Source organism: Prosopis cineraria, unplaced genomic scaffold (genome assembly GCF_029017545.1).
Source record: "Prosopis cineraria cultivar Desert tree isolate PC_DT_omini unplaced genomic scaffold, ASM2901754v1 PC3, whole genome shotgun sequence".
NCBI classification, from domain to species: Eukaryota; Viridiplantae; Streptophyta; class Magnoliopsida; order Fabales; family Fabaceae; genus Prosopis; species Prosopis cineraria.
The window spans coordinates 45,768,476-45,792,408 of NW_026555334.1; the positions used below are offsets into that span (position 1 = coordinate 45,768,476).

The 23,933-nt window shown below is 32.6% G+C and overlaps 2 protein-coding genes across 2 annotated transcripts; one reads left to right on the plus strand and one right to left on the minus strand.

The window, feature by feature from the left end:
* Positions 1 to 12,901: 12,901 nt before the first annotated feature.
* Positions 12,902 to 19,361, minus strand: LOC129306233 (protein ABC transporter 1, mitochondrial). The gene is made up of 8 exons (XM_054946705.1): positions 18,499 to 19,361; positions 17,872 to 18,097; positions 16,560 to 16,712; positions 15,702 to 15,860; positions 15,343 to 15,502; positions 14,510 to 14,619; positions 13,662 to 13,778; positions 12,902 to 13,492 (listed from the first exon to the last, which is right to left on the minus strand). The coding sequence occupies exons 1-8, from the start codon at positions 19,071 to 19,073 to the stop codon at positions 13,094 to 13,096; spliced, it is 1,899 nt and encodes a 632-aa protein (XP_054802680.1). The 5' UTR covers positions 19,074 to 19,361; the 3' UTR covers positions 12,902 to 13,093.
* A 3,214-nt stretch (positions 19,362 to 22,575) lies between these two features.
* On the plus strand, positions 22,576 to 23,933 carry LOC129306680 (germin-like protein subfamily 2 member 4). Its single transcript, XM_054947386.1, has 2 exons — positions 22,576 to 22,730; positions 22,893 to 23,933. Exons 1-2 carry the CDS (start codon positions 22,616 to 22,618, stop codon positions 23,432 to 23,434), a joined length of 657 nt encoding a protein of 218 aa, XP_054803361.1. The 5' UTR covers positions 22,576 to 22,615; the 3' UTR covers positions 23,435 to 23,933.

Consider the following 23,933-nt stretch of genomic DNA (forward strand, 5'->3'; position numbering starts at 1 on the left):
TTTCATTTAAAGGTTCACGTAAAATGTTTAGATGAAATTTTTCTTTGACTTAATTCACATAAATAAAGTAAAAATAGGTTATAACAAAAAAAAAACAATTTTTAAGGGACACGAATTTTTAAAACTTAAAATAGTTTTAACTATTTATTAGCAATGATAAAATGAAGATAAATGTCAATATCTATACTAAAAAAACACTGTTAAAACATCTTTACAGAATCATTTATATTTAGGGCCATTTTCTTACATATTTAATTTCATCCGAAACGTTGCATACATTTTTTTTTTTTAAGGAATGGCATTAAGGGTCTTAAAAATAAACTTTATTGTAATTTAAGCCTAAATGACTTTGATATTTCTTTGCGGGCCTTAAGGCCCTTATCGCCAATTTTCTTGAAATTAAAAGTACGATTTTGCCCTTTGTTTGATTTGAATTCATAACTTGCGTGAACTTTCAAAATAATGAAATAGACTATACACAATGTAATATTCACTATGCACAAGACAACATCCACGCATTTCAACAGAAAGTTCATGCATTTTAAGTATTTCACTAGCCTTGACTTTAGCAAAAATGACTAAGCAGACCATGCACGACACAATATCTACTATGCATAATATGATGTTCACATGTGCTGAACAAAAAATTCATACATTTTCAATATTTTATTAGCTTAGACTATAACAAAATGATATTAAGCAGACCATGCACGACATATGCATAAGACGATGTTCACACATGTTCGATAGAAAGTCTATACATTTCCAATATTAAGAAGGACAATTACATCATATATGAATAATTTCGTGTTAGTATTAGCCTAGGTACTAAAATAAATACTCATATAAAATTTGATACAATATTTCAAGTCTGATATATATAAAAAGTTAGCCACTATATACAAAATATTTAACAATTGCTTTTACATATACAAATAAAAAATATTTGTGATTCCCACTTACTCAAAAAATATTATTTGAAAATACTTTCATATACATAATTATAGTTGCTTGTGTACATCAAAGAAGTATAATGTAACCACTTCTTATGCTGGGTTATGATTCTTGCATGTCTTGTGACTGTGTTCGGCCTTCCCACATCTTAAACAATGATAAATTTTTATCTTAGAAGATTTTATCCTTCTTGTTCGTAGCCTCCCGGGAGAACGGCTAGTTAAAGATAGTTGTAAAAAAAAAAAGTTTGTGATATATTTTCACCTAAAAGTGCATGTAATTTCAATTTATCATTATGCTAGGCTTAACAAAATACTGAAGTTAGGCAAATAATGCATGATACAATATTCACCATGCACAATATAATGTTCATTTATTCTCAATTAAAAATCCATAAGATTTTACTTTAATCAGTAAGCTGGGCTTGGCAAAATGCACGAGTAAGCAAACAATGCACAACACAATATCCACTATGCATAACATAAGGTTCATATATTCTCAACTAAAAATCTATATAATTCTACTTTATCAGTAGGCTAGGTTTAACAAAATGCACAAATAGGCAAACAATGCATAACAATATCCACTATGCACAATATAAGATTCATTTATTCTCAACTAAAAGTTCATAAGATTCTACCTTATCAGTAAGCTGGGCTTGACAAAATGCACAAATGGGCAAACAATGCATAATAATATCCATTATGCACAATATAAGGTTCATTTATTTTCAACTAAAAGTCCATAAGATTCTACTTTATCAGTAGGTTAGGCTTGACAAAATGCAGATGTAAACAAATAATGCACAATACAATATCCTTTATGCACAACTTAAAGTTCATATATTCTCAAGTAAAAATTCATACGATTCTACTTTATCAGTAGGCTAGGCTTAATAAAATACATAAATAGGTAACAATGTATAACACAATATCTATTATGCATAATATAGGGTTCATTTATTCTCAACTAAAAGTCCATGAGATTCTACTTTATCAGTAGGTTAGGCTTGACAAAATGTAGAAGTAAGCAAACAATGTACAACATAATATCATCTATGCACAACTTAATGTTCATATATTCTCAACTAAAAGTTCATACGATTCTACTTTATCAGTAAGTTAGGCTTAATAAAATACACAAATAGGCAAATAATGTATAACACAATATCCATTATGCACAATATAAGGTTCATTTATTTTCAACTAAAAGTTCATAAGATTCTACTTTATTAGTAGGTTGGGCTTGATAAAATGCAGATGTAAGCAAACAATGCACAACACAATATCCTCTATACACAACATAAGGTTCATATATTCTCAACTAAAAATCCATACGATTCTATTTTATTAGTAGGCTAGGCTTAACAAAATATACAAATGGGCAAACAATGTATAACACAATAACCATTATGCACAATATAAGGTTCATTTATTCTCAACTAAAAGTCCATAAGATTTTACTTTATCAGTAGGCTAGGCTTGACAAAATATAAATGTAAGCAAATAATGTACAACACAATATCTTCAATGCACAACCGAAGGTTCTTATATTCTTCTTTTTTTTGTTAGCAAAGAAGGTTTTTATATTCTCAATTGAAAGTTTATGTGTGTCCAGTTTATCAGTTGGCTAGACTTAACAAAAAGTTTTTCAAGTTAATGAAGAGCAAAAGGTCCATATATAACATAAAAATATCCATTTGCTAACAACACAATATCCATATATTTATAATATAAGGTTTGTTGATATGATACACATAAATATCCGCACAAGTTAATTACAAAGTTTGCACAACATAAATTCCATAAATAACAACATAAATTTCATAAACAACATCTACACCAGAACATTTATATCAGTTGCAAGAAAATATATATCAGAAACAACAAAAATCCATAAATAACAACTTGTTTTCATTAAATGAATGTGACGCGTACATTATGATTAGATAAAACTGATATGTCAGATGTAGCACTTGATCCATTCTTTCCACACTATGACAAATCATTTCAAGAAGTTGGTTGGCGTGAGAAGAATGTAATCGGACGAACGCCTGATCGTCTTCTCAATACCCATTTGAATAAAAGTGAATCGCCCACTCATACCTGTTGAACGAAAAAGCTTTAAACGAGAGAAAGAAGGAAGAAGGAGAAAGAAGAAGAGAGGGAATAGAGAAGCATGATAGGGAGGAAAATAAATTTGATTATTGTATCGGTATTGAAAGAGGAAGAGAGAGAAGGACAAGGGAGGAAGAACAAAGGAGGAGAGAGAAGGACAAAGGATGAAGAACAGAGGAAGAGAGAGAATGACAAACGAAGGAAGAAGAGACTGGTCATGACAAGGACAAATTAGTTATTTCAATAAAAAAACATAATTGTAAATAAGGCCTTTAGGTCGTCAGAATAATTTTAAAATCTATTAGGCCTTATCTGCAAAATTTTTACTTTTTAAGACCTTTAATGCTATTTTTCCTTTTTTCCCCTGGCCGAACGAGACGCTGTATACTTAATAGAAAAAGGAGTCTAATTAATAGACTCTTAAACCTCCGATTATGTTTTATTAAACTATTTATGGTAGCTAATATTTATTAACGTGCGGCATGAAAGAAATAGACTTGTCTTGGAAAAAAGGGCGTGAGGTCAATTTACTACCATCGACAAGATAGCATTTTCATAAGAAATGGGAATCATATCTGCCGCGGTCGTCTCTGCTTTACCATGTGTGACCCCTCTGTGTGCTGCACGAGGTTGACACAAATAACAATTGGAGAAACTTAAGTTAGATTTGATTATTTTTTACTTAATTTTCAATTTTAAAATGAGTTATATAACCACTACTCACAAGATTAACACATGATCGTTACTTCATATGAATTCTTTAACATTAGATTGAATTCTGTGTGTTGCACTCTCTAGAGATTATACAAAAGTGTGGTGAATTTTAAATGACGATTAATTTAAAATTTTGACTAAAAATAATGCAGTTGCCATATAAGATACAAGAAAGACTTATTTGAAAAAAAATAAACTTTTAATTCACAGAACATAAATATTATACTAATGAACCTGCTATACCGTAGATGTAATAATGTCGTTAATGATCAATAGAGTATTATTAATTTTTTTTATAGTTATTGTGTTGGAAGTTGTACGTTGTTGAAATCATTTGAAATGAATTTGTTACACATATTAATATCTAAACAGGAGCAAGTAACATTTTCTCAAGTCGCTGGGCTTGATTGTGTGCCTTCGAAAATTAGTCATGGCTACATAGACAACAAAATTAATTGTTAGCTTGTTTTTAATGGGGATAATGTCTACTATTTGGATAGTGAAACATAGTAAATAAAATTATATGAATGGGTTATAATATATGATTTTAATGCTATTATTTTGGCAACAATTTTTTATTGTATATAATAAAATCTATTCTGTATTTTTACAGAACAATTAAGCAATGAATTTATAATAAAGTTGGAGATTAAGATATGATGAAATTTTAAAACAAAGGGCTGATGAATATAGAATAAATATGGATAAGTTAATATAAATGTAAATATTGTTTTGTGGAATTTAGTTGTTCAAGCAGGTAATTTTTTTTTTCACCCACAATTCTTTTTGCATTGTTCTTCAGAATAAAGCTAAGGAAAAAACAAAAAAAGACTGGAACTTTTGAAAACTAAATCCATCGAAATAGACAGAATTTTTCTTAATCCTCTTCATTTTCAACTATTTCTTTAAGCTGAAAAAATGGAGAGCACAGAAGAGACTAACCCTCCGTTTAGATAAAAATAAAAGTTGAGAGGAAAGAAATTGAAAAGATAAGAAAATTAAAAAAAAATATTATCACTTTTCCTATTTGGATAGACAGGAGAATATAGGGAGAAAAGAAAATAAACAGATATCATAATGACTATAATGCCATTATATCAAAATATATCATGTTTCATGTAATTATATTTGTGAAAATAAATTGAAAGTATAAATTATATTAAAATTAACATAATTAAATTAATTTAAAATCAAATTATTTGTTAAAAATGTATTTTTATATTATATTTTAAAATCAAATAATTAAAATTAAATTAATGTAATTCTGGACAGTTGATCTAGCCAATAGCTAAATTATTTAAATAAATAGTTAAATTAATGTAATTCATAAGCATAAAAGTTAAAAATTATAAACCAAACTATTTAATTAAAATTAAATTAATATAATTAAGTAATCTCCTAAGAGTTAGAGTGCGAAATAAATAAGAGAGAGAGAGTGAGAGAGTAGATAGTGAAAAAAAGTTTTACTCTCAAAATATCTGTACTTTTGGAGAGAAAAGTTGAAAGGAAAAAATAATAAGTCTCATACCCTATTTTCCTTTCACTTTTTTCTTTTCCCTAATTTTTTTTCCCTATCCAAATAGGAAAAAATTTGTTTTCTCTCCTGTTTTCTTTTCATATTTTCTTTTATCTCATGTTTTCTTCCTAACCAAACAAAACATAAATTACTGGACATATGTTGTCATTGAAGGAACCAACACATGCATGTGGACAAAAAATATGCAAATTTCTATTCACTCTATTAAAAAATATTAGTTATTTTAAATTGAATCTCACTCCTAATAAAATAATTATTTATTGATTAAAATATATAAAATTTCTTTGAACTTCGAGACAGTTGTATATAACTTCTATCACTTTTAAAAATTTAAAATTAACTCTCCTAACCTTTAATTTTATTTTTTAAAACCCTCTACTGTTAATTATGTTATTTTTTATGAAGGTTAAAATGTCATTCAACTAAAAAATATTATTAAACAAAAATATTATATGATATAACTATTTATAATAAATTTTTTATATTTTTTTTTGATAGTTGAGGTAATGATAACCAAAAAAAAATATCATTACTATATAAAATTTTAAATATTTATGTAACATGGAAAATAAAGAAAAATTTATCTTTTAAAATAATAAAATCATGCACCATTGATAATAAAAAAATATGAATAAAACTAATACAAACATAATAGTGATAATAACATTTTTTATTATTATCAATGCCTCAACTATCTAAAAAATATAAGAAATTTATTATAAATAGTTATACAATATAATATTTTTTTAATACTATTTTTTAGTTGAATGACATTTTAATCCTTATAAAAAAATAACATAATTAATAATAAAGAATTTTAAAAAATAAAATTAAAGGTTAGGAAGGTTAACTTTAAATTTTTAAAGGTGAGAAAAGCTATATGTAACCATCTCAAAGTTTAGGAAAGTTTTATGCATTTTAACCTTATTTATTTTTAAACTAATTTTATCTTTTCATATTTATTTCTATTTACACTCTAAAAATATATAAAGTGGTCTATTCAATAGAGATATTTAAAAAAAATGATTATAATTATATCTTAAAGGACTAAAAATATTTTATATTTTTAAACATTTAACTCCTTAAAATATTTTTTAATGGAGAGAGTATGAGTTAATACCCGTATTTTGCAAGGATGTAATTTTTAATAACCAATGAAATCAAATTTTAGAGTAAGACAATCAAGGAAAATAATTTTTAATGTCTTTAAATTTATTATATTTTTTTTTATGAAATCAAACTTTAGAGCAAAAATAAACAAGAAAAATAATTTTTAATTTCTTTAAATCTATTATAGTTTTTTTTATGAAATCAAACTTTAGAGTAAGACAATAAATAAGGAAAATAATTTTTAATTTCTTAAAATCTATTATAGATTTTTTTATAAAATCAAATTTTAGAGTAAGACAATAAACAAGAAAAATAATTTTTTTATAGTAAGACAAGCAAAAAATATTAACAAGATTGATATTGACCTTTCTGGCAGGTTTTGTGGCTCTTTTTTCCACTTTGGACGGTGGTCGTCTGTGTTCTGGGCTTCTGGCTACTAATTATAGCAGGCCACCGAAATTGGACCGCGTCGCAGATACCATTTCTACACTTTTTTCTGACCACGACAATTTAACTGTTTGGTTATTATAATATAGCAAAGTTTCTAAACCCATTATCACCAAAATCAGTTTAGATATGAATAATATCTAAATCAAGGGATGGCGGTCATAAGTAATTTAAATATTATTTATATTTACATCACTTATGACCTCATAATTGATTTACAAGTTTATTTTTTAAATATTAAAAAATTTAAAATTATTTTATTTAAGTTTTATTTAAATTGGTTTAGAATTTGATTTATTTGTAAATTGGTTTAGATATCCATCAGATATCTAAACGGGCCTTGTCTAAATTGATTGTAAAACCTATTTAAATGATTAATTTTAATCAATTTAGATAAAAAATTGTACACTAGTGTTAATTACTTTCTCTTATTCGAAATATAAGATTCTTTTAACTAATTCATAGAACCTACAGAATATATAAATTGATTATTTGTAGTTAATATGCAAAAAATTGTGATAGGTTTTTAAACAATGACCCTACAATTTAATGCACAGAGATAAAAACATACCACTAATTTTGTGATTATATAAAAAAAACCCGTCTCAATACACTTTATTTTCAGTATATTTAATTAGAATTAAGAAAAAATTTAAATATCTTTAACTTTCTTAAAATTTAATAAATTTCAATCTTTATCGTCTAATAAGGATAAAAAAATTATTTTTAAAATTTTTTTCAAACACTTAGTGAAGATGTAAAGGTAAAAATGAACATAAAAATAATAAAATTATTTATAAATAGGATCAAAATTAATTTTCTTTCCCTATCTTATAAATAAGATTAAAGAAGTTTACTGACTAAAATCCCCATATTCATTAACAAGGTTTTAACTTACTTGCTAATTAATACTCCCTTTGGACTATAATCTAGGACGTTTTTTAAAAATTCTGATTCAAAATATATGGTGTTGAATAAATTTTATATATTTTTTAATTATATCCTTACTTTATTATTATTCCACCCAAGTAATTAATAAAAGTGTTTTTAATGAGTCAAATGTTATAAAAACATAAATTAATTACCTATTTCATTTAAGTATATGATTGAAAATATAATTTTTTTTAAATTAAGATTTTAACCGGCTGTTTTAAAAAAAGTAATTGATTAATAATAACTTATATTATAATTTGGATGGTTGGAGTATGCTAAAACGTGGATGAATAAAACGAATAGAATTGAGTCTAACAAAATAGGATAGTTTCTCACAACGTAACAAATCAATATTTGAATTTCTGTTAAAAGATTTGTTTATATTTAGCATTCGATAATCCTTAAATATGATTGTTTTTAATAGAATGATATTTTTAAATAATTAAAAATAAAGGTGCTGACTAGGCAATTAAAATGCGTCTCCGAAATCCGGCAGGCAGTGTTGCTGTGTTGGGACCAGCTGGTCCTTGAAGCCGGACGCTTCCGTCGACTCGTACGTACTACCTTAAGAATTGAGAGGCCATTAACGAGGCCAGACTCCATATTTTTGTATCCTTTTGGAAAATCAAAGTTAACATGACAAAGTCAAAGGTTGCCCGGGTATATAAAAGAAATCGGTACAAGTTGTTGAGGACACAAGAAATTCGCCGACTATAAAACTTACGAAAAGAACAAGCTAAGTGAAAATGTTTGAAGGCTCGAAGATCAGAAAAATTTAGTGGATTTTATATTTTGATGATCATTTTGAAAATTTCAAAGACTAACTTCGAAATTAATGTGCCCGATGCAAAACATTCTAGATCTGTTTAAACCAACTTTCTACTTGAGTTAGACAGATATAACTCTTCAGGACCACAAGCATGTTGACAAATTCTGTCAGAATATTTTTAAGATGAAAAAATGTCTTTTTAAAAAAAATCATGCCCTTGTAAGTTAATAAGTTATGTCCTTCTAAATTAATAATTTTTTATGAAAAGTTAAGTAGGGTATTATAGTCACCAAGATCATGTTTCTCTAATTTTTGAAAGCATTTTTGGAGCATTATAAAACTAAAAGATATCACTTGATGAAATGAGATGTATTGTATAAAAACTTTACATATTAAAAGGATATTTATTTTTATGAAAAGTTATTATAAATAACTTTTAGTTAATATTAATTATTAAATTATGTAGGTTCATGAACCACCAGTGGGATGTTCACGAACCAACATAAGATTATTTATGAATCAATATAAGAGTTATGAATCAACATTAATTATAACTTTTAAAAAAAGTTTCAGTACTTATTAAAAGTTACAACTTTACCGTATTATTTCAATATTTATAAATATCCCTCACCAACATTCATTTTGTATATGGCTATTGATGTTCATTGTCTTTATTCTTTGAGTGTATGGGAAATAATGTTAAATTATCAGTTTATAAAAATTATTATTGTCTTAACTTAAGTCTTGGTAGTACAAATCATACTCAAGGGTTATTCCTTATATTCTTTATATTTTATGATTTTGTGCGCTTAAATTACTGATTTTAATTTGTTTAAGCTCAAATAATATCTAAAGAATTTTTTTGGGATCCCACACTTTTGAAATGTTTTAATTGTAGTCCAAAACTTTTCTATTATAGTAACCTAGCTATGGATTTATTTAATCTAAATTACAATGACAGGGTAGCATGTGATGTTATTATGGTAATGTCATGGTGTACACTATACAATAATTTGAGATCATATGTGTAAGTCGTGCACACCTGTTCACATGTTTGAGATCTTATGCGTGAGTGTTGCACACTTGTTCACATGGGATAACTAATTCAAAACTCTGCCGTGTTATTTCATTTGGGTAAAACCATGTCTTGCTAAGTAAAAGTTCAAGTCTCTTAGACACCATTACTGAAAATATGATATTTTGAAAGTGATAAGAGTTTATAATCATTTTAAAAATGGTGGGGGATCATTAAAATACTTTCAAAACGAAGACATATTTTTGGAAAGTCGTGTCCATATAAATTAAGGAGTTATAGTCATCAAGATCATATCTTTTTAAAATTAAAAGGTGTCACTTGATGGAAGGAAAGGTGTTTTATGAAAACTCTACAGATTAAAATGATGTTTCTTTTCTTGAAAAGTTATTATAAATAACTCAAAGTTAATATTAATTACTAAACTATATAGGTTCATGAACTAATATAGGAATGTCCATGAATTAACACAAGGTCATTCATGAACTAAGGGTTATGAATCAATATTGACTATAACTTTTAAAGAGAGTTTTATTATTTAAAAGGTATTACTTTAATGCATAATTTTAGTATCTATAAATACCTCTCATTAACATTTATTTTATATATCCAACTATTGAAACTCATTATCCTTATTCTTTGAGTGCACCAGAAATGAAATTAAATTATTACCTTATAAAAATCATTATTATCTTAACTGGAGTCTTGATAGTATAAACCATATTTAAGAGTTTTTATTGTATCTTGGAGAAATTTTGCCACCAATCTAACTTGCACCTAAAGATTGAAACAGATAGAAAAAGTGTTACCCATACTTTAAAGTGCACAATTTTCATTATCTCTATTTCTATTAATCTTCATATAGCAATCCCCACCAACAAATTCCACTCGATCGAGTCATAAGTCATCAGTGCATCATGACTGGTTTCCAAGGAAGACGACTTGATTTCTGCTTGCAAGAGAATGACGTGAAATTGCGCATTGTCACGGATGATATTTCCGTGACCGTGTAAAGACCAAGATAATGAACGATCCACTGGTTAGCCTCGCACAATATGGGTAAAGGGGGCGACATTAGCATTGGGGGTGTTCTGCCTCAGTCTTCAGACTGTGTGCACAATTGGTCGGGGGCTAGTGCCGCCTCCCTGATGAGCCCATGGCAGGGCGAAACCAGTGTGATCCGTATGTGGTAAGGCTTGTCCTGAGGATTATGGGGTCCTCCAGGACGCCGCACGGGCGCCGTGTGCTGCGCCAGACTCTCAGCCCGTGACAGAGTGGTATCAGAGCAGGACGTACTTTACTGTTGTGTACGCGTGGGGTCCCACGTTGGGACTGGTCGGCCTCGGCACCGCTCCAGAAAGGCCTCCGAGCAGGTGGGTCCAAAAGTGGGGACTCGGGCGGGAAGGTTGGTCGTTGTCGACTCCACTCCTGTTGGCTCGCGGGTGCGAGTGGGTCCGAAGAGTGCAGGACTCGGGTGGCCACTCAGCAGTAAGCTGATGTGTTTGTGGCAGTACTGTACGTTCGATCCTTGGGCGGAGTCGTTCTCCCCTAGCACGAGGGCGTGCTAGATTGGGTGTGAGAGAATGTCACGGATGATATTTCCGTGACCGTGTAAAGACGAAAATAATGAACGATCCGCTGGTTAGCCTCGCACAATATGGGTAAAGGGGGCGACATTAGCATTGGGGGTGTTCTGCCTCAGTCTTCGGACTGTGTGCACAACTAGTCGGGGGCTAGTGCCGCCTCCCTGATGAGCCCATGGCAGGGGAAACCAGTGTGATCCGTATGTGGTAAGGCTTGTCCTGAGGATTATGGGGTCCTCCAGGACGCCGCACGGGCGCCGTGTGCTGCGCCAGACTCTCAGCCCGTGACAGCATGCACCATGGCTGCAAGTACAAAATTTTTGGGCCAATGGGCTCTCAGGTACCAGGTTGGGCTTCACGTAACAGGGTCTGTGAATGGGGAGAGACAGAAACCCGTGGTGGGTGGTCAGGAATACCATTGGAAAGAATTTTAATAAAGACCCTTAAATTATACTTATTTAAATTCAAAACTCTTAAATTTTTAAAATTTTACTGTAGTCTAGGAGTATTAATTTAATATTAAATTCATGAAAAAAAATGAAAAATTACCCTTTATTTAAATTAATATCAAAACCGCCTTACTTCATTTGTTTATCTACTTACAAAATATCAATTGTCTTACTCTATTCATTTTCTTGGAATGAAATCAAATAAAAGTTCAATAATCAACAAACAAAGTAAGACAATGAACAATCATCCGTAAATAAATGAATAGTATAAATAGCATATAGTAAGGAATTAACGAGTTGTTTTAAAATGATTTAAACACTTAAAATAAAAATAAGTTAAGTAACATAACGAACATTTTTTAAATAAAAAAATAAGTAAAATAGGATAATGAATAAACAAAGCAAGGAAGTTATGTTATTCACTTAAATGAGGAGCAATTTTATCATTTACCTCAAAAATTTAATATCAAATCAATAGTTTTGAATTGCAGTAAAATTTCAAAAGTTTAAAAGTTTTAAATTTAAACAAATATGGTCAAAGTATTTTTTATTGAAATTCTCACATACCACTATATACCAAGTCCATGGTCTTGGCTATTGGGAATCAGCTAAGCTATATTCCAAGCGCCAGCCTTGCACAAGGCTGCTACTAAGCCAAAATAGGGAAGTAATTTCCCTATTCATCTCGAGGATGAGCACCATGTACTCATTCTTGAAATGAAATTTAAACCATTTAAATTTTAAGCTAAATGATTCAAATTTTAAGTATTTTGGATAATCAATATACATTAATTATAAAAATTTTAATATTTAATTGAACCCTCTAAATTAAATCTAAATCATATTAAAAATAAAAATTTTATTAACTTTTTTTAAATTTTTTTAAATTTTTATTTTAATAAATATAATATAAAATTATCCTTAAAATCTGAACCATCCAAATTAAAATTTAAATAGTCCAGACTTTATCTCAAGGATGAACACATAATGCTCAGAATAGGGGGCACGAGCCTGTTCCCGCACCACATTATATCATCTTATTCTCACCTGGATGTAATGAATGCCATCATGGAACTGTTTCCCAGGAATTACGGGACCACCAATCACTGCTCCAAGGAAACAAATCAGCTTGCTCACCTCGATACCAAACCCTGCTCAAGCAATCTTCTGAGTGGTTCTTAATGGTGTGTGTAACGGCTAACAAGTTTTTTTTTTTTTTTTGGGAATCAAACTACTTGTGAGATCCTTGAAAAAGTACGCGAACGAGCATTTCATTGCAAAGATCTATAATACACCAGGGAAAAACCACCAGCATTGGCTATGCCACAAGGGGGACCTTTTTTTTTTCACACTAATATAAAAAATGACATTCTCAAGAGGAGCCTGGATGCAAATTAACATCCCCATTATTACCGATCAGAAAAATCAAATGGAGAAAGAATAATGACTACGAAAACATCGAGACACCTGAAGATATTCCACTGTCTTCATCACCGAATTGATGATGCTCGTACATTTCCAATAATAGTTCCCGACAAGGGACAACAGCTCCAATCTTAATGCAAGCTAAAAACGCACCCGAAAGCTTTCTGTGCAGACTATAGGCTTCATCAGGAGGTGGCGTGAGCCTGTGCTTCAGCATTGTCCCCCCAAGGTGTGAAAGGCTGTAGGTGATATTGTTTGTGCGGAAGTCGTACCCACCAAGTTCAGCAAATGGCGTTCCAACCACAAACCCAGCTTGAACGTGGGCATCCAGCATCACCTCTGATTCCATTCCAGTGAGGAACCCAAGTCTCTTTGACATCTCAATGACTCCATCACTGTCACGATTAGCACATGCTAGAACCTAATCACATTGCAAGGATTCAAGGACGATCAAATTTCAGCAATATAAAGTAAAAAGAGAGAAGAATAAACCCAAACCAAAGAAATCAAACTAGAGCCTAGCTATTAATAAAAGAAGCAATAATTCAAAAATCAAAAGTTCATCAAGCACAGATATAAACAAAAATTACCATTTTTAAATAATTGTCTACAAATCTTTTAGGGTATTCCCGTGATGCTCCAAAATCAATGAGATTGATCCACTTGGCAGCTTCATCATACAAGAAATTACCCCAATTAGGATCAGTCTGCATCAGAAAGAAGTAGAAAACCACAAAGACCAGTGAGTTAAGGGAAACTAACAGGCAACTTTTGTGTGCGTGTGTGAATAATAATAGAAGTAGGCATAAAATGACATTGCATGAAGCATCAAAGCAAATGACACCAGAAACTGAAATTTATGAACACACAAGTATATCATCTTCCAGGTTAACATCTGATCTATATATATTTTGTTACAGAAATTCACGAGCATGTCACATATCAAGGAGACCACAGTACTCAACAAAATGAGTCTAGCCACCAAGTTCCTAAATTGATTTGCCTTTTACTTGCAGAATTTTAGATTACAACAGCATCCCAGTAAAACTTATGATTGTAGTACACACTCTACCAAGCGTGTTCTTTATAGAATTACAGGTTAAATCAGGGAAATCACCAAGATTTCCCCCTCGACTCTTGTCTTGGTCCTAAGTTCCCAAATCCTAAGTTTGAAGTTCAGGAATTGCGCCCCGCTAAAACCTAAGATATTGTCATATTTGCCTCGAGAATTTAATAGGAACATTCGTTTACTTGTCTTGTAGAACACCTGAACTTCATAGCTAAATCAAAACTCATCAGCGAGATAACAGCACATAAAGTTCAAATGTCCTATGCTCAGATCTCTGAACTCCAGCGACTAATATTAAAGTGCAGAATGTTAATGTAGCCATGGCCTATATGTATGCAGATGTGATTGCCGGGGGGGAGGGGGACATGCCTGCATAAATTGAAAAACAAATAACTCCAACAAAGTGAGTTCCAGCAACTTTTTTCCAATATAATTACGAGTTTCCTGATCCAGTGATGCCACTTTGTCAATGGTAATTCCTGTAAGAAGGGAAAAGTTCAAAAGCAAGCTAAAAGCATAAAACCTTTAGATCGAATATCTTATTGGTAAATAAGCAGAGAGAAAGGTGAAATAATATGGAAGTAAACCTGGATTTGAGATGAATATAAGCATCTTTAGTACATATTAAACAATCTGATAAAAAAAAATGACAGCATGGTATGCTAAAATGTTTCACTGACTACTGATATTAACATGTAGTAAAATATGCTGCTAAAATAAAATCAGGTTCACTATAATGTAATCTAACAAAATGCTAGTTTGACTAGCAGAAACAATGGCATTTTCATCAATGGTTGAAACAGCCTGAATTAAGCAGGTTTTCTTATCTGATTCAGCAGCCTATAACATTATGCAGTTCTATCATCCATCAGTCCAAACTGCCAATGTTGAGACTTTGCTAGAGAAAGAAAACCTGACTGAAAATATACCTATATTGCATAGATGTTCAGAAGGCCAAACATTTCATTTGTCAAATAATTATTATGACAAACAGACAGAAAATTCTTTTCACTGAAGTCAAAAGGGTACATCTGCTGTGCTAATAAGTTAATAATATGCACTGACAGTTTTGTAACAGTAAACAACATATGCTTTGGGCCAACTTAAGTGCTAGTATGCCAATGAAGCTTGAATCCTACAAGTGTCCACTGAAGAAAGGAAATGTCAAAAGCACATCCCCCATAATGGGATATAATAATTACCAGAAACAAGTTCTGTAGTTAAAACTCTTTTCCTTGAAATATCATCTACAACCAATGGAACATAAAATCCTTCTCTGCCCGCAAGCATATCTCGGAATCGCCTCTGATTTGCTGCCTCCAACTCATAATCACATTCACGAGACAATTCTTCTTTAGCCACCTTAATAATTTTCAAGAACACCATAAGTGCAAAGCCTTAAACAAATATGTTTGTCAAAACTAAGATCTTCATATACATAGATAACATAGCAAATCAACATCCACCATAGATAAATATTATCCTGCATGCTCAGCTGGGGGGGTGGGACTCAGGAATTCAAAACAGTAAATTTGTTGGGATTCTAACCATAAATACACACCTTTATAGCTCTGTCAAGATAAAGTCCTTCAGGAATTAGATTTGTATAATCTAAAAGAAGTTTCACATTCTCAATGTCACTCTCAATGCTATCTGCAACACCAGGGTACTGAATTTTCATTGCAACATGCATGCCATCCTTTGTGACAGCCCGATGCACCTAAATTCATATGAAAAACCATGTTAGGCAATAGCAAGCAGAAATGTCAAAAAAATGAAGCTGCAAAATATTGAATGAGCTACAAACATAATTTGTTTGCGCATATGCCTACTGCACACATTGGCCATGGAAATGGAAAACCGCTTTTCTTTGAATTATATAAATTAACTATAGCCAATTATGGAATTTTTAGAAGAAAGACTCATGTTTTTATGCGCCATGAATTCAAACAGCATTAGGTTGAGTCAAATAGAATGTCTATCAGTATCAACCTTTACAGAGACTTTGGCAGGCTGGAAAGTAGGAGTCTGAGTTCAAAGTTCACTATAGTTCATCAGTGAGTGATCATATATGATAATTACAAATAAGATAATAATATAGTGGGGTTTTAAATTAATATTTAAGATGATGGAAGCTAATTTCGATGATGTTAAACATTAAATATTAATTTAAGGAAAAAAAAATTACATTGAGAAACCACAATGGTGAGGAATTACAAGATATGCAATGCCATGACTGAACATAAGTCATGACAGTGCCAGTTCCCACACTCTTAATGGTGATTCATATTCATGAGAAGATCAGAAAGTTATATACTCATACTGGAAAGATGGATAGAGAGAGATGTACTGTTTATGGCTACCAAATAACACCAGCAGATAATTGATTTTAAGTAATATGTAACACAAACTTGCATACCTGGCCAATACTTGCAGCAGCCATTGGTTCATAATCAAAACTAATCAATTTTGAGGTCCAGTCTGGACCTAACTCAGCATTTAAAACTTGATTGAGCTGGCTCTTTGGCATAACATCAGCACCTTGACGGACAATTTCTAATGCAGTCAGGATCTACAGAAAAAGATTGAGACTTTACTTCTTAGGTCACATAAAACCTAATAATTATGAACTAATAAGCAATAAGAAATCCAATTACTAATTTCATCATGGAAATGCTGACAAAGTATAAATGGGCAGAAAGTAATCCATACTAATTTCGCTTCCAAACATTTGGAGAAGTACAAAAGACCATTGTAGTGTATGTGAAATATTGACATGAAAAATCCCCAATTTTTTGAGAGACTCTAGAGCTTTGCAGAAATAATAATCTGCTCATGACGGCATGACCTAATTAGCAAATCTGCAAAAAGATAACAATGGAATAGACCTCTGATTGACATCGGACTACGCCAATGCATCTAGTAACAGAACAGATATCAATTTTAAATCAGCCATTATAGCACTTCTCATCAGAGATACAGATAACAATGGCTTATTCCAATTCTCATCAAAGTATTTACCATGATAGAACTTAACCTCCCTCAACTCTAGTAGAATGTACAAAATATAAATACATTGCATCCAACTAGAATTTCTCATATGATAATAATAAGCAAGCCACCTAGGGCTAGCTTAGGTGGCAAGGGTGGGGTGGGGTGCATATAGAGATCAAGGGTTCAAACCCTCTTAATGTAACCCAAAAGAAATAATAACATAATCAGTATACCTTGCAGTGTGCCTTAGTTTTTACTCTTCCAATTGAATCAAGCACATATAGTATTCCACACCTTATACTCTTCCCAAATTCTCTTCTGCAATTTGTCTTCTATAATTCCAAGAAAGTACTAAGCAATATCTTTAGCAATTTGTCTTGAAAATTTGCACAATCACTCTCTGCTCACCCACAACTGATTTTACATATATTTGACTTTGACTGTTGATGATATTTAAATTAAAGTTCAAGAATATAAATTCAAGGCTCTATACTAAACCAAAAACTTAATATAATAGCTTTAACAAAGATTGCATCACCTCAATTACCCCCAAAACTAAACTGTATCATTTAAATTACCCTAAAGATAATTTAAAAAAAAAAAAACTTGCATCACCTTTCAACTAAAAACCCTACATCGTCATCAACATGCCTCAACAATTCTACAATTTCAAGATGTGAGCATGCATTATATCAGCAATTATTATCATTGCATGCACATAAGAAGTGTCATAGTACCGGAGCAGGAACAAGAGATTCATCCTGTATGCTCAACATCTGTCCAATTTTGAGTGCTGCTCCACGCATTCTGCACAATGCCAGAGCCAATCTCTCTGCATTCTTTTCAGACAAAAATGGGGACAGTACAGATTGATTGTCCTGTGAACTAGGTTTACCAAAGACCAGCCTCTTGGCAGATTCCTGAAGTGTTCCCCATGCGAGACCAGCTCCAAGTCCAGCAAACCTACAGTGACAAAGTAAAAATAAAAGGAAAATGAAATTTAGATTATATAAGGTGCAAAAGAAAATAATATTTTCTCCTTTGATAAAAGATATGGTTGTCTATCTCTGAAACAAGTGCGCAGTGGAAACGAATCTCTTTCATGACTCAATATAGACTTCGGAGAATGTTGATACATTTATTTAAAAAAAAAAAAAACACTGGTGACAGTGTCTAAATTGGGTTAAGAGAAAAGTGAAAGGGTACAATGAATGGTCCCAAAAGAATTTCCTTGCTTCAAATTTAATCTATTTCACTAAAACTTACTAATCCCGCTATTTACTCAATCAATGTCAAAGGATGAACCGCAACTTCTGTAACAAACAAAGAGTTTTCATTGGATATATGAAAAAGGAAAAACTAACCCAAGCGCCCTGGAAAATGAAGTTGAAGGAACTTTTCTCTCCCTCGGCGTCCGTCTTCTCAGAGGCGGCGCAATTACCACTTCCCCTCTTGCAACTTCATCGGCATTGGCTGTTTCACCCAAGCTTTGGACCTCACTTTCCTTCCCCGGCGAACAATGTCTACCCTCATCAAAGATTTTAGATGTCAAACAAACATCTCCATCGACGGAGGCATCAGAAGCTTCCCGAGAACTCTTCACTTGGGAGCTAGTTCCATTGTCAGCAGCAACCACTTCATCTTGGGCACGGAAATTGCCAGCACTATCACTGTTTGCGGTCGACGCATCAGAAAGGTCTGTGAAATAAACAACGGAATCACTAGCGTGTTCGGAGTTAGAGGAGCCAGGGTTTGAGAGTTGGCGAACCTTTCCCTTGGTGAGGCCGGAAAGGTCGGTGGCTGAAACCAGAGCTTTCTTGACTAGGGTTTCAAAATCTCCGGTTCTGGCAGACTCGAAAGGGGGGGAGCGTTTAACGAATTCCTTGGCTATCAAAGAGAGGCCGTTGAAGACCCTGCCCAGGTCCTTCCACAGACTCATTCTTCTATTCTGTATTTCTCCGGGGAGTTCTAATGTTAATAGGTGTATTTTGCCTTAGGCACAGAATCATCTACGTCTGTCTTCAATTGCCTTTGCCCGACATAAATTTGATGGTTGAATCAAAAATTAAGCTTACGTGGGCGTTTTCATTTCCATGAAACTAATGGGAAGACGTCATTGGAACTCGCAAGTCTTTGTTGGGACCGGAATCCTTGGAAGTAACACAGAATGAAATGGGGGGCAGGAAAGGGAACTACAGCTATAAGCGCGACACTGCGACCCATTTTCTCTTCTTCGTAGCGGCATCCGGTAAGTTATATTACGGCAAAATAACACTCGTAATTCGTGCGAGAAGTTTATTTATTTATTTATTTATTATTTATAAATTTTGTTATTAAATTTTTATCATGAATATTGGTGGGCTCTGGATAAAGGCCAGTGCTACATTTCCTCGTAAGATAATGGTCACATTCTATCATTGATTATAGGCACATTTTTTAACAAAAATTTAAATATTAAGAGGTTTGTAATTTTTTACTAGATCCAAATTCATTGGTCTCTAAGCCCGAATTTCTCTTGGTCAACACGCCTTTGATGTCAAGGGATTGTTTGCAAGAGAAAATCGTGTTCCACATCGTCCCCTGATCTAATGGATCATTGTCACCCGAATCATTCTCTTGGGCCTTGCCCAGGCCATTTATCACGTATGTGGGCCCAATCTCCATGTTGGAGCGAAGACAAAATTCAAGAAAGCCGTCTATTGCCTATTGGGGCAGAACTTCGAAATGACGGGCAGGGAGTGTCTCCGAGTAAGAAACAATTTTTTGCTTGTACAAAAAAAGAAGCTATTTTTTCGATGGAGTTCTGGCTGGCATTAGGAGGAAAATATAGGGTTGATAATACATAAAATAGTAAGAAACTTTAGGATCCATTAAAGAAAAGGAAAAAAAAAAGGCAATTTAAGAGCAATGGCTCCTTGAAACAGAAGCGTCTAGGAAGGGGAAATGGATGCAACGAGTAATGAGAGAAGAACTGTGTTATTGGATTCGCAGGGGTGACCGAAATTTTGATTCACAGCGGAGTTTTAATTTGGTAGTTGATGTGGTTATCTTAAACTCATCGCTTAATTGTTAAAGTACATTGGACGTGACCACACGACACTGACGTCCTAGACCATGGATATGAGAAATAGAAACAAGGACATTATTTTCCCAAAAAAAAAAGAAAGAAATAATGATATTATTGAGATTATATTACTAAAAGGAGCCATGAGAGAAAGAAATGGAGATTAAAAAAACTGTCAGTCTTTATTAATGTAGAATGTTTACAATATATATGTGTGTGCGCGCGCGCCCAAAAAATCACCCTGATAGTAAATACATAATATTTGTTAAATTTCAACAAAACAAATTTTAATAAATAATATATCATGCCAATATCTGTAAATCTCAACCCAACCAACCCCTCATTTGAGAATCTACAGTAACAATTAATATCATGCCTTGTATAAAATTAAATAAACAAGCAGTGCAAGTGCATGCAAGGATTAAACTAAATTTTGAAAATTGTGTGAAAGACGAAAGCTATTGAACAAAAACCAAACAAGTATAATTCTCAATCAGATCAGAGACGGTAGGGCAGGAAAGGAAAAATGAGGATTGACGGTGATGAAACCTTCGACAAATCCTGGGGGTCCTTAAAACAATTAACACAATATTATTACACAACTGCAAAATGATAGAGTGAGGGTTGGTAGATATGCAAGTGCAGATATATCAGCATACAGGCGAGATTGGTAGGATGGAGTGATCTTTTGCTTGAGAGAGGTTAGGAGGTTGATCTCAATTTTTTAGAAGCTCTTTCCCGCGGTCATGGTTATTACGTGTCCTTTCTCTTGATTTTTTTTTCAAATTAAATTTTAACATGCAAATTAATTTTTGTTTTGTGTTTTTAAAAAATTATCAAACATAAATCCTAAAGAGTACAAGTGGTCTCTCCAATTTTTAGAGAGAAAAGTTCGTTTCCGTGTTGGCCGAATTGAGAAACCCTGAAAAGGTTAGCTGGCAATAAACGGCGAATTGTTTTCTGACTTTGCATATCTCGTTCCATTTTCTTTCCTGCTTGGATTTGATCCTTTGATCCAAATAAGAAGCAGTAAACCTCAACGCGGTCGTGGGAGGGTCACTTCCTGTGGGCCCAATCTCGCAGGCCCACACAATATTGTTTCTATTAAACATGATGATTGATGAAGGATGATAATGAAACAGGCTGGCGGCAAGTTCCTTTCGTCCACCAACCCTCCCCAGTCCAGTGCAGGAAGAGCAACGTCACAATATGTGTGAAACGGAAAACTTCACGGCCGCCCTGATCAAACGTTTTAGACATGTCATATATGGACTGTGGACATATGCCGAACATATCAATTTCATTCTCAAAAATTCATGTGGTGAATTTATTTTATAGCATGCAGTATAGGTTATACTCTCTCCGGTATTATTTATAAATTATTTTTATTAATCTCATCAATATCAATACAATAAAAATATAATGAATAAAAGTAAGTAAAATTTTAAATATAATTCTTAAGTAAAAAGTAAATCAATCATATAATATTATTTTTTTGTCTTTCTCTCTCTTACTTTTTAACGATAATTTAAAAATTTTAATTTAAAATAAAATAATTTTATTAACTAATAACTTATAAAATGAATCAAATTATATTTTTAAAAAACGACTTATATATTAGACAAGAGGAGTACAACTTTGGCGTTGTTCCTAGACTGCTTGTATCATGCTATCATTTCTCTGCCGGTACTAAAAAATGAAGCCCTGTGATGTATATACTATTGTATTGGTTACACTCTACCTGCGGTGCGAATCCAAGAAAACTATTTCTTGTTTTCTATTCACGGACTGAAAGAAATATTGCAGAGGACGCACTCGTATTTTTCACCTAGTGAATTAATTTATAACGCGCGTAGATTTCCTTTTCCCGACATAGATTATTGTTCATATCTTTTTCTCCATCAGTCTTCAAATATCACCTTAAGCTAAGGTGTTTTTTTTTTTCTTTAAACACGAGGAAAAATACTCTAAATCACGTGCATTAAATACATACTTTCAATTTTATTCCATCAAAAATAGTAAAAGGAGTTGAACTTGGCTGCAATAATGATGGAGTATTATTAATTATTAAATGAGCGCACATTAGGGCACAGTCAAGAAAAAATAATTTTCTACTTACACAATTAAAAATAACGACAACTTTTAATAACTGCCCTTATTAATAAATTAATTCACGTAGGAGAATACAAGAAGCCGAAGGAATAATAATTTAGAATTTGCAGGGGAAATTCCTTTGAATTTAAGTTGAAGAAACGACTCTTTAGGGTTTAACATCGCATCAATCTCACTCTCAGTCTCACTATCCGTCTACTCAATCCCATGGGCACTCCGTTTAGAAACGACGCATATTCTATATTTAAGCGACACTGCCTCTCTATTTTTCTCATCTATCAGATACGACCATCACTCCAAAAACCATGTCGCCAACAACTACCTTCGCAATTCTGGTCATCGTCAGCAATGTCATCTCCTTGGCCCTCGCTTCTGATCCGGACACGCTTCAAGACCTCTGCGTTGCTCTTCCCTCTTCAAGTAAGTACCATTCCCAATCCGATAAACTCTTCTTTGTTTTCCTGTGCTGAAAATTACTAATAATATGCCGCACGTAAAGGAAATGGACCGGGAAAAGATCATCAATGCAGTGTATTTATGTGAACTGTGTGACTGTGTCATGTGTGTATGCATGAACTGCAGGTGTGAAGGTGAACGGGTATGCGTGCAAAGACGAGGCAAACGTGACGGCAGCTGATTTCTTCTTCGACGGGTTAGCGAAGCAGTCGGTGATACTTGATAATAACACTGCGGGGCTTGCGGTAAAGCTAGCCACGGTGGATCAAATTCCAGGACTCAACACATTAGGGTTATCTTTGGCAAGGGCTGATTATAGAGATGGAGGGTTCACCCCGCCTCACACTCATCCACGCGCCACCGAGATCGTGTTTGTGTTGGAGGGAGAATTGCAGGCCGGATTTATCATCACCTCCACCAAGCACTTCACCAAGACCCTTAAAAAAGGCGAAGTTTTTGTTTTTCCGAAGGGCTCGCTTCACTATCTGAAGAACATTGGGAAGACTCCTGCTTCTCATATTGTAGCCTTCAATAGTCAAAATCCTGGAGCTTTGTTCATAGAACCAGCTCTGTTCAGTGCGACGCCGAGTGTGCCTGATGATGTGCTCGCCAAGACCTTCCAGATCAGTGTTGAAGAGGTTGAACAAATCAAGAACCCTAAAGCCTAAACGGAGCGCCTGATCCTGTTTTTCTCAGGGACCAGACCAGGTGTCTCCGCTTCCCTTCTCTCCACTTCTTTGCACCTCTCTCTAGTCATTCTAGAATTAAAATTTCAACGACTCAGATTTAACTTTTGACAGAATTATTATTTTAATTTTCTATAAAGATATATAAATAAATTTAAACTAATAAATTTTAATCTAAATCATTATAAACGATGATATTTTATTTACATATCTTATATAAATTAAATTAATAATTTTATTAAAAATTAAACTTGAGTCATTGAAAAATTTTAATTTATGGGTGATTAGAAAAAAATGAAGGAAAATGGAGGGGAGGGAAGTGGAGACACCCTCTCCCTGTTTTCCTCTTTCTTTTTTCTTTTTTTTTTTTTCATTAAAGAGAGATCGTGATGGTTCTGTGGCAAGTATTCTTTGGGCATGTTCCGTTCTTGCGGGTATGTATCATGATGACTACTCTAAAATAATTGTGCGCGTTCAATCC